This window comes from Salvelinus namaycush, chromosome 25, assembly GCF_016432855.1.
Source record: "Salvelinus namaycush isolate Seneca chromosome 25, SaNama_1.0, whole genome shotgun sequence".
NCBI classification, from domain to species: domain Eukaryota; kingdom Metazoa; phylum Chordata; class Actinopteri; order Salmoniformes; family Salmonidae; genus Salvelinus; species Salvelinus namaycush.
The window spans coordinates 6,095,608-6,108,264 of record NC_052331.1 but is presented as its reverse complement, the minus strand read 5'-3'; the positions used below and the strand labels follow the sequence as shown (position 1 = coordinate 6,108,264).

The 12,657-nt window shown below is 40.3% G+C and overlaps 1 protein-coding gene across 1 annotated transcript; it reads right to left on the bottom strand.

The window, feature by feature from the left end:
• LOC120020564 (zinc finger protein 180-like) lies at positions 1-11,126 on the bottom strand (the record flags this gene model as incomplete). The annotated part of the gene is made up of 3 exons (XM_038964270.1): positions 1-72; positions 10,197-10,302; positions 10,384-11,126. Coding segments are annotated over 3 exons (921 nt in total), but the record flags the coding sequence as incomplete, so codon positions are not given.
• Between the last annotated feature and the right edge of the window lie 1,531 nt (positions 11,127-12,657).

The following is a 12,657-nucleotide window of genomic DNA, read 5'->3' as shown; positions in this document are numbered from 1 at the left end:
TCATCCCACTGGTCGGAGCTTGGAATAGTTCCGTATCTCACCATCTGTTGCGTCATCAACCTCTCCAGAGTCCTGGAAATGAGACCTCACATACACGGAATCAAACACTCATACAGGTGAAAGAGTTCTCTGCCAGAGTCTTGGTCACTGATCTGCCTGGAGCTGTGTTATTTCAAAAATAAACGTACAGCAATGAACCCCAATCATTCTACATACCCCGCCCTTTTCTGCCAATTTACATATCGAGAGTCAGTCTATTTTACCTGGCCATGAGGGAGGTGGCGGATAATTGGTCAGAGAACCCCTTTCCTGCATCCCCATTCTCATTCACGAATCTCTGTTGCTTATAATAGATGTCATTAATCCAATCCACATTTTTATTTATTGTCAACCACCAAAATAATGTAGTGGTTAAGTCTTCACCTATTTGATTCCTAGCTTTGTATTAATCTGTAACTTCACTGAGGATGCCAATAGCATCCATCTAAACTCCCATCCTGGTCAAAACTCCTCCTGTGCCTACTTTAGCCTCCTATAACTGGCCTCTGATGACTAACTCGAACTGGTTGGACCAATAACCCCGGGGAGCAATTTCCTGACCACCCTTTTTGGTAGTTTCTGTCGTATACGTCCTTTGCTGGTATGAGCCCACCCTACATCAGTTATAGGTGCTGTGAGGTTAAGAATTGTCTCCTGTCCTTCCAAACCTAAGTCAGTCACATTAACGATTATCTTTCAGCCATTCAAATCATCTAAGTTCTCGGTGCCATTCTTGTATCTATAACACTGGTACTCATCAGAAGTTAAAGTGAACCAAGGTGGGTTGGCCTAGTACTTCAATCTGGCCATCCCAATCCCTGTACATTTATTTGCTTTCCTAGGGAATTTTTGAATGTTAACCTTAAATCCTACATCTTGATCTTCTTTGACTACTTATTCTGTAAGCCACTCATCAGTGTATTATATAGTGTATCTATTACTTCTTATCAATGACAATGGCGTCATATAATTAGTACCGGCAGGTGGTGGATTTGGATGAATCAGAAAGGTTTCAAAGACTAGGATGCAGATCAGAGCCCCTACTCTTCCCAAAAACCGCCAACCCTCTCCTGCCCTTAGTCGGTCTGCTAGGTACCACCCCATACTCACACTTCTAGGATCACCCACAGTGATGAACGGTCGGGGATAGGAAATCTTCGTTAAGGAGGTAACCCCCGGATCCTGTTGGTACTCGGTTCTTATCCTAACTCTGTGTGTGATCAGCAGTGCTTATATGGGTACAGACCTTCTTGCAGTGGGTAACGTGGACCCGAGTGACTCTCTCAGCTATTCTAATGGCAAAGGCGGTGGTTTAACAGAACCCACTATATGCGAAGCACATACTTCCATTATTCCATTGAATCAGTCCATTATTCCATTATTTAAAGACAGAGATCCTAGTAAACCAACTCTAGGGATAATACCTCAACCTAATATTTTAACTGCCCAAATCGTGTCCGCCAAGTAAGTTGGGAACGCTTCTACCCATTTGCTATATTTATCTATTATAATAAAACTTTAAGTTGTTCGTTATCACCTAGGCCTCAACGTCTTTCCTAACCTGCTTTCTGTCTACCCTGGTGCTTATTCTGTGCACATATACCACAACGTGAACAATTTTTAAAAATTATTATTATATATATATATATTTTTAATAGTTAGTTATTCCGTATGCTACAAAGTGTTGTCTAATTATCCCTACCATCCCTCCGGTTGATACATGGCTCCGCCCATGTATTCATATTGCTACCTATCTAAACAATGACTTAGGTAAAATAGGGAGGTTCCCTTTGTGCCAAATTCCTCTTTTGTCAACGGCCCCCATCTTAACCCATCTAGTAACTTCCTTAACTGGGGCACGAAGCTGACTTTCCTTCACTAATTTTGTGTCAATACTAACTTCTTCCTTCAAGTGAGAATCTGTGGGAGAGTTTGGCTTTTCGCCAGCTCTCTTAGCTTCAGGATCTGCCTTTCGGTTGCCAATACAGACGTAGTCAGTGCCTTTCGTATGTGCTTCGCATTTACAAATCGTTACCTTCTCTGGTAATAAGACTGCTTCTAGCAATTTTAAAATTAGCTGCGCATGTGTAATAGTTTTCCTGCCGTAGTGATCATACCCCTGTTTCTCCACTGAGCTGCAAATACATGGATGGTGTTAAAAGCATAAGCACTATCCGCATGTATGTTAATGCGTTTACCCTTTCCCAATTCACAAGCCCTGGTGAGGGTGACAATTTCAGCTTGCTGAGCAGAGTAATTTTTTGGTAATGCTTCAGCTTCCAACACCTCAGTAAGAGTCACTACTGCATATCCAGTAGCATTCGAGCCATCTGGGTTTTTTCTTGAGGACCCATCCACAAACATAGTTATTTCCGCCTCAGGCAAAGGCAAATCAGTTAGATCTGGTCTAGGGAGAACAACTTTCTCCGTCTCCGCTACACAGTCATGGGGGCACCCATCAGTGGCTATGGGGATCAAAGTGGAGGGGTTTAAGGTAGTACACCGTTCAATTGTTAGATTCGGCATGCTCAACAGAATTATCATGCAAGACAAATGTCTTGCTGGTGACATGTAAGCCATCTTATGTTCCAATAATAAAATCGATACGGCATGCGGTACCCTCAAAGTCGAATCATGTTACAGTACTACAGAGGCTGAATCCTCCACAGCCCGTGCGGCAGCCACCACAGTCTGCAAACATAGTGGCATGGCTTGGGCTACTTCATCTAACGGGAGGAGTAGTAAGCAATAGGCTTGCTTTTTCCCCCGTGTTCCTGAGTTAGTACTGACGTCATGAACCCCTCCCTACAGTCTACTGTCTGTGTAAAGGGACGATCATATCTGGGAAACCCTAGAACAGAGCTAGATGTCAATAACTTTTTTATGTCTACAAACTGTTTCCCAGCTTCCTCCGTCCACTCGATCTTATCTTTTGCTGCCATAGCTTTACCATAAATCAACTCACTAAGTTGTTCTGTATGCAAGGAAAAGTATGGTACCCATGCTCGACAATAGTTAATCATTCCAAGAACTCTCAATGATCCTGGATCACCACAGATGCCATATATCCCTGTCAACTTTCTACTATTTAAATAAAAATCTTCTAATGATTAAATAAAGCCAAAACGAATGCTAAACATAGCATATGTTTTCTGTACGAATGAAATCTCTCCTTCGGGAGCCCATTGTATTTTATCTAACAATAACATGGGTTAATCTTGAATCAGTCTCATCAATAATTTCATATATGTTGCATAGTGTGGGATCCATTATCTACAGTAATTTACCATCCCTAAGAACGGCAACATATTTATTTTCATAATTAATTTTAATGCTTATAAAATCACTATTTTTCCATCTCAATCTATTTTCCTGCCATATTGGCTTAAAATATGTCCTGTCCAAACCTCAAAGGACCATATCCTCCCCCATTTTTAACACATAACTCTCCTTATCAATTTCACGAGTTACCTTGAAATCAGTATTGCAAATTACCTTAAATTCTCCATCCAAATAGCTTTCCATTGAGGCTGATCAGACCACAAATGAAAGCTATTATAGAGGTCATAAGTCATTCTACCCCTTCAAAGAAGTGTTTCTTACTCTATTAGACAAATTAAAGAAAAACCATCAAACATTTTCTACATGTTGTATCCCAGGTTTTCAGAACATTCCCTTTTTCTAAAGGATTCCCATGTTTTTAATTAAAACTCAGAAATTAAAACTTCTAATATTCCATATGTATGTGTACCCCTTTAAAATAAAATTTACTCAACCTGTAATTCACTTTACTGACCTGACAAGGTTCCACATAATGGAAACAGATTATAATGTTTGAATACATTAACTTTCTGTTCCAATTCACTGGTGTTACCTAAACAATCAAACCAAGAATCAATCACCAGAAACTATCACGAAACTTTTACGATTCAACTATTCAGACCTGAATCTCTTACAGCCAAATATATCCCAGTGAGCGCGACTAACTGTCCTCTTCTTACCAGTGGACAAGAATAAAACCAAACTTTACAACTGTCCCTTCTTTCGGCTTCACCATTATGAATTGTTCCAGCCTTAAAAGTAATATGTAAATCGCCAAAATGTATAACCTACATCAGTCAATCCATAAGAATAAAAACACAATTCGATGGGCACAACTCTATCCCTTTGAAAACGGGTGATGTGGCATCAGAAACATTTATTATAGTGTAAAAATTTAATATAAAGTGTAGCTAACTAGAATAACTTTGGTCATACCCACTCAGCCCGCTCAGAACACAGTAACTTAACAACATAAGTGTTTTTCTGACATTTTTGTGAAATTTAAGGGAAAATAAAAAATACAACCCTAGCAGAGCCCCAAGTCCCATGGGGATGTCCTCGAGGGCGTGGATGTTCTCCCCATCAAAGGCCAGCAGGACTTCACTCTAATGGTGAAATGGATTTCCGCCGATGTGCAGTAAAGGAGTGAAGAGCGGTGAAATCTGTGTCAACAAAAGTAAGAAAAGATGAACACACATACAAAGAACAGAACAAATGTTCAGCTGTAGTTTTATATAAGCATGCACACCTATGTTTATGAAGAAACAGATGATTGGTGCATAGGCATACCTTGTCACGGACATAAAGGCCACTCGTGTCCTCATTGAGGAGGTAGGGCAAGAGCAGGATCGCTGCTGTGGTCTCCAGTCCTAGTAAAGTAAAGCAATGATCTTACTACACTTGCTAATTTTATTACAAAATACATTAGAGAAAGGGAAGGAATCAGAGCAAATCCCTGTTCTGTATTGTCCTTCAGGGACTGTCAAAATAGCAGGATGATGTCCTCACCCCTGCCTCGCCTCTCGACCTCTGATAGTCCTTGAATTATCTTTTTGTCTATATCCATTCCATGGACTCATGGATTCATTTCTGAGAAGATCTGAAAAGATAATTTGCACACATTTGTATGCTAATAGATGTCAGTTTGTATTGACTGCTATGTAGGTTAAATGTACACATCAAATGCAGCTGTCCTACAACATATCTGTACCTTCTTCTTGATCCCAATTGCATTGTGTCCATGTTCTGTCCTATAAGAATTTCAAAGGAAGAGAAAATGTGTCAAAGAATAGTCTTACAAGCATTAAAACAAATATATATATATATATATATATTAAATAAATATTGGAAGATAAATGGCATCGACATACAATGAATGTAAAATAGAAGAACATATTGGAGAAAGCACTAGCCAATACAGTACTGCCATACAGTAACAATATATTTGTACACAAATTGTTCAATATTTTATCAGACTGACTTTTAAGATTATACGCAACATTTTGCTGCGTGGCAATACTGTGTTTGTATTCTGAAGGGCATTTATACAAAAGAGGTGGTCTAGACACTGTATTAATACCATTATGATTTGAATCCCATCTACAGCTACCATCTAAGATATTAATTTCCCTCCACAAGGGGGCGTACATGTAACGTTTCCAAAATGGAATAGTATTGTCCATGTAACGTTTCCAAAATGGGATAGTATTGTACATGTAACGTTTCCAAAATGGGATAGTATTGTCCATGTAACGTTTCCAAAATGGGATAGTATTGTAATGAAACAGCAGGGAGCAGGTCTCGAGCCCTCGACCTTCTAGCCCGAAGTCCGGCGCGCTGTCAACTGTGCCGCAAAAGCATGCTCGTGCGGCAGAGTCGATTTCCGCGCTTATAAACCCAGGGTCGTTACAGTATTGTACATGTAACGTTTCCAAAATGGGATAGTGTTGTCCATGTAATGTTATGCCCCATTGTGCGTTAATAGTATTGCATGCTGTAGCAGGCTATATAAAGAGGAAGCCCTCCATTGACGATTCAGTTCGTAGTAACATCTCGTTTGGACAGGTCACCGTCCTTAGTTAGTTAGTTAGTTAACGTTAGCAAGTTCCTTAACACAAAAGTGAGAACTGCTCTAGATTGGAAACGTACGTTAATGAGTGTAAAGCCATGTTGGCTTTATGGAAACGATATACAATATATGGGAAAGAATATAGTTCAGGGAAATAATCCAAACCTAGTTCTGCCTAGTTAGGACATAACGTTAGCTAGCTAGCTAACGGTACTGTACTGTAGCTCATACAACGCCGACGGTCAAACCCGGCTTTCTAATATTTACGTTAATTAGCTATAGTAACGTTATGGAAGCTATTCACAGAAAAACAGAATTGTCTTCGTTATTCATTATTAGTATGTTATATTATTTCGATACATATTCAGAGCCAAACATCAACCCAATTTAGCCTTTTTAAATTTTGTCGCATCCAAACTTGTCACCATCGTTTTCAGTTGTAATTGCGAAGATCCCGGAAGAAGTCCAGCAACAACGGAGGTTTCCTCGATGAACCCACCTTCTAACAAGTTCTTTGAAGAACCTTTTGGGGCTGTTTTTCATTGACCAAGAACCCTACGGTTCTTAGGGGATCTGAGAACAACTCCAGTTGAACCCTTCATTTTTAGAGTGTAGTCGGCTCTATTTACTCTCAGATTCAAACATGCTGATTAGCATCAAAGATCAAGTCAGCTGCTGCTGCTCCAATACAGTATGAGGTGAGAAGGTGAACTGATGTTGAACCGGGCAGTCAGCTGCTGCTCCAATACATTATGAGGTGAGACGGTGAACTAACATTGAACTGGGCAGTCAGCTGCTGCTGCTCCAATACAGTATGAGGTGAGACGGTGAACTAACGTTGAACTGGGCAGTCAGCTGCTGCTGCTCCAATACAGTATGAGGTGAGACGGTGAACTAACGTTGAACTGGGCAGTCAGCTGCTGCTGCTCCAATACAGTATGAGGTGAGACGGTGAACTGATGTTGAACCTGGCAGTCAGCTGCTGCTGCTGCTCCAATACAGTATGAGGTGAGACGGTGAACTGACGTTGAACCGGGCAGTCAGCTGCTGCCTCTCCAATACAGTATGAGGTGAGACGGTGAACTGACGTTGAACCGGGCAGTCAGCTGCTGCTGCTCCAATAAAGTGTGAGGTGAGACGGTGAACTGACGTTGAACTGGGCAGTCAGTCATTCATTCTGCACTATGAGTCTGGTCTATCATTGTTGGTATTGAAAAAGCCTACTGCACATTGTGGTGGAAATTCTAACCAATCTGGAGAGACTTTGTCATTTCTTCAAACAATCAACCTTTATTTGATAAGAATTACAATAATGTAGCTGGTCAGCCCTACACTCTGAGGTGGAAGGCCGAAAGCTCAATGACACAAGGAGTTCAGAAGCCTTATATAGTCAAACTGTCTTGTGCATATAGAAAACACCTGATCTTGGTATGTGTACGTGTGTGGAGAACGAGACACAGACTAACTGTGAATTGGTCGTCTCGTTCTGTAGCAACAGCTAGTTATTCTAGTCTTCTAATGAGGTGTCAAAACAACAGGAAATCACTTTCCACACAGTTCCTCTGAAGTAGATCAACGGTTCCCTGAATTGGGGCAAGCAAGCGAGTGTCTAGAGCTAAATCAGACCCAGCCTGAACTGTGTGATGTAGTAGAGAGTTGTAGTTCCTCTAGAGATAAATCAGATCCAGACTGAACTGTGTGATGTAGTAGAGAGTTGTAGTTTCCAACAGGCCAATATTCAACATAGTTTAGCGCATGAAATGTAATTAACTACAATTACCATAATCCATTGCGTGCCTACTTGTCTTGTCTGTGTTTCTTTTACACCTGCTATGTAAAAGAGACAGAATAATGCATGATGGTCAATGCTATCTGGGATCCTTGGGACATCACTACCCTAAACCCCAACCTTAACCCTTACCTTAACTATTTTAAATGTCAACTTCAATGGGCTAGGGACGTCCCGAGGATGTATCTCTACCTGAACATACATGATCTAAGTGATTGATAGTTGGTATTCAGCAGTCATAAAGCCTTTAATGAACTACTAAAATAGTGATTTTGTTAGACAGCAGCTCTACACTTTATTGACTGACTGATCCATTCATCCTTCCATCCCTCCTCAGCCTTCCTCTCCTCTGAAGACCCAGTGAGGGTGGAGCTCAGTCAGAGAGCTGTTGAAGGACTGGTTAGGAAGAACACTTCTACAGCCAGAGAGGTGAGAGGTCACACATGGTAAATATTTATGTCCCCTTAGTGGTTCATCACATCAGCAAAAGGGAATATGTTCCATCATCTATGTTTATTTACATTAGTGCAAATTGTCCACTGATATTGGTGTAATTTCTTACCCCTTTTGGCTATATGAAAGTACATTTCCACTCAGGCACACACATTTGTTCTTTGTTATGAAGGTAAATTGTGTCAAATGTATTTTTCCCCACTCATTCACCCCATCTCTTTACATTGCTTATGCATATTCGGTGGCCTGACTCAAATTCCGAACACAATGCCCATCCTGGCAGATCTAAACCTAATGCGAACACATTGTGACTTTTGTGCATCCAGACCTAATGCAGCTTGGAGTGATCAGATGACAGAAGTCACATTTAGGTGCCAGGTGTAACTGAGGCCGTAGATGCTCCATATCCATTACTTTGAGTGTTTTATATAATATGACTAAATGTGTTGCAGGGGCAGTCAAGAAATGGAACGGCAAGGCCACAGAACCTGAAATAATTAGAGCTGTGGGAGATCACCTCAAGCCCCCGGTAGAGCCGGGGGTGGTGTTTACCACTCCACCACGGCTTCAGCAGGCTGGAAAAGTGGGATTGAAACTGTTTTTCATACTAAAAGGGACCAATAGTCTCTTGATTGGTCAATCATTGGTTGAACTCAAATCAAGCTTTATTTATACAGCACATTTCAGACATGGATGCAACACAATGGCTTCACAGGAAAAATATATATATATTTAGTACACAACAAACAGAAGACTAACGGGCACCCTAAGGAAATGCCAAAAAAAGACAAACCCACACCAAAAGACAGGAAGTGGAGCAACTAAAGGTGTTGACTCTTCACATCTATCAAGACAACTGGAGCACTGGGCCAGACACTCTTAAATAGAACCTGGACCAGCTCAGGTGAAACACCTTCCCACTAACGAGATGGACAAGCCAGCACAGGTGTAACACATACTGACTAATGAGGTGACACCAATCAGTACGCCCTACGTGCTAAAGTCCAACCTCAAAACATAAATGGAAAAACCAAAGCCTGTAACACCTTCCCCCTTAAGACAACAAATATATCCTATATTTATTACTCAATTTATTAGGATTGTTAATAAAATTGATTATAGACCAATTTATTATACTGCGTCCATGTGTATAGGCTGCAAGTATGTTGAAATAAAAAATATATATTTTCAACTAAAACCAAACTTATATTGTACATTGGGCATATCTTACTTTCAGTGACATTTTGCTTGGTGGGATACCCCCAATATCACAGTTTTAACCTGTCCAAATGCAGAAGAAGTTTGTGATTAATTGAAAACCTAAACATAACATGTGCTATTTACATAAAAACATCTGCCACAAGAATCATATAACTTGTATTTATTTTTGAAAGCACCTTATAAATTGCACAAGCACCAAAAACGCTGGTGTTTTGACAAGTAGCAATAAATCACTGATATCAATTAGGGGGGGGGGGGGAATCAGGTTGTAGGTGCTGTTGAAACTAACACAACTAAAAAAACATGGAAATGGGAGATATATTTTACCTCACTGGTTAGAGGACAACCTGCAGAAGACAGTCAGCTACATTTTGGAGTGATGCATTTAAATGTAGGGGTCGCTAAACAAAGGAACGCAACACTTATTTGTCATCACTCATCGATATCATGTTGAAATCAATTGTGCCAAGAGGAGGGAGATGAGGTTGCACGTCCTGTTAAAACTAACAGCTCAAAAGCCACACGGAATCTGGGAATAATGTGTACATCACTGGTTAGAGGACAACTTGTAGAAAACACCTAGCTACATTTTGTACATATTTTACATTTTATCTCCTACTACAATGTTAAAACATTCTACATTGACGTTAATAAAATACTTCCACAATATTAAAAACATTCTACATTATTTCATTGATATCATGAAACAACTCAATGTATTTTCTGATGTTTAGTCAGAGATCTTTTATCAGAGTATCTCTTCCCACATTGATTACAGCTGTGAGGTTTCTCTCCTGTGTGTGTTCTCTGGTGTGATACCAGGCTGTTTAGCCAAGTAAAACTCCTCCCACATTGATTACAACTAAATGGTTTCTCTCCTGTGTGTGTTCTCTGGTGTATAGTTAGATAGCTAGATGTAGAAAAACTCTTCGCACATTGAGTACAGCTATAAAGATTATGTCCTGTGTGTGTTCTCTGGTGTATAGTCAGCTGGCTAGATGTAGTAAAACTCTTCCCACATTGATCACAGCTATAAGATTTCTCTCCTGTGTGTGTTCTCTGGTGTATAGTCAGCTGGCTAGATGTAGTAAAACTCTTCCCACATTGTTCACAGCTATAAGGTTTCTCTCCTGAGTGTGTCCGCTGGTGTACTATCAGGCTATTTAGCTGAGTAAAACTCTTCCCACACTGACTACAGCTATAAGACTTCTCTCCTGTATGTGTTCTCTGATGTGTATTCAGGGAGCCAGATGTACCAAAACTCTTTCCACATTGATCACAGGTATAAGGTTTCTCTCCTGTGTGTGTTCTCTGGTGTGTATTCAGGCAGCCAGATGTACCAAAACTCTTTCCACATTGATCACAGCCAAAAGGTTTCTCTCCTGTGTGTGTCCGCTGGTGTACTATCAGGCTGTTTAGCTGAGTAAAACTCTTCCCACATTGATTACAGCTATATGGTTTCTCTCCTGTGTGTGTTCTCTGGTGTATAGTTAGATAGCTAGATGTAGAAAAACTCCTCCCACATTGACTACAGCTATAAGATTTTTCTCCTGTGTGTGTCCGCTGGTGTACTATCAGGCTGTTTAGCTGAGTAAAACTCTTCCCACATTGATTACAGCTATAAGGTTTCTCACCAGTGTGTATTCTCTGGTGTGATTTCAGGGTTTGTAGCCGACTAAAACTCTTCCCACATTGCTCACAGCCAAAAGGTTTCTCTCCAGTGTGAATTCTTTGATGTATTTTAAGTTTTACTGAAGAGTTTAATCTTTTCCCACAGTCAGAGCAGTGGTGAGACTTATTCCCTGTGGGTCTCTGCTGGTGTTTCTTGAGGTGTTCTGATGTGGAGAGACTTTTCTCTGCCTCGTCAGCATCATGTTGTTGAGGCTCCACAAAGGATCCACGATTGTCCCGTCTCTCTCCTGTGTGAATGACAAAGTCAGACAGACGGTTAAGGCCCACAACAGCAGAAATCCACTGTTTATTTGAGGTAAAAGGTGATGCCCAGAGCATACCCATGAAGTTGTACAACAATTGACGCCTGTTCAATTATTTGACAATTAAGACAGTCAAGTTAGCAACATTCATATTTTGTCTTGTTTTCACATTAGTAGTAACCAGAAATACATTTTTTTGTCTCCAATATAGGCCCCTTTCTGCGTTTGCTAAAATTGCGGCACGAGGGCAAAGCGCATACAATTTGATTGCAGAAACTCCTCCCTGCTAATGAGGAAACCACTAGTTATGGATGTAGTATATCTGCTAATGAGGAAACCACGAGTTATGGATGTAGTATATCTGGTAATGAGGAAACCACTAGTTATGGATGAGTATATCTGGTAATGAGGAAACCACTAGTTATGGATGTAGTATATCTGGTAAAGAGGAAACCACTAGTTATGGATGTAGTATATCTGGTAAAGAGGAAACCACTAGTTATGGATGTAGTATATCTGGTAAAGAGGAAACCACTAGTTATGGATGTAGTATATCTGGTAATGAGGAAACCACAAGTTATGGATGTAGTATATCTGGTAATGAGGAAAGAACTAGTTATGGATGTAGTATATCTGCTAATGAGGAAACCACTAGTTATGGATGTAGTATATCTGCTAATGAGGAAACCACTAGTTATGGATGTAGTATATCTGCTAATGAGGAAACCACTAGTTATGGATGTAGTATATCTGCTAATGAGGAAACCACTAGTTATGGATGTAGTATATCTGCTTATGAGGAAACCACTAGTTATGGATGTAGTATATCTGGTTGCAGAAACTCCTCCTTGCTAATGAGGAAACCGATAGTTATGGATGTAGTATATCTGGTAATGAGGAAACCACTAGTTATGGATGCAGTATATCTGGTAATGAGGAAACCACTAGTTATGGATGTGGTATATCTGGTAATGAGGAAACCACTAGTTATGGATGTAGTATATCTGGTAATGAGGAAACCACTAGTTATGGATGCAGTATATCAGGTAATGAGGAAACCACTAGTTATGGATGTAGTATATCTGGTTGCAGAAACTCCCCCTTGCTAATGAGGCAACCGATAGTTATGGATGTAGTATATCTGGTAATGAGGAAACCACTAGTTATGGATGTAGTATATCTGGTAATGAGGAAACCACTAGCTATGGATGTAGTATATCTGGTAATGAGGAAACCACTAGTTATGGATGTAGTATATCTGGTAATGAGGAAACCACTAGATATGGATGTAGTATATCTGGTAATGAGGAAACCACTAGTTATGGATGTAG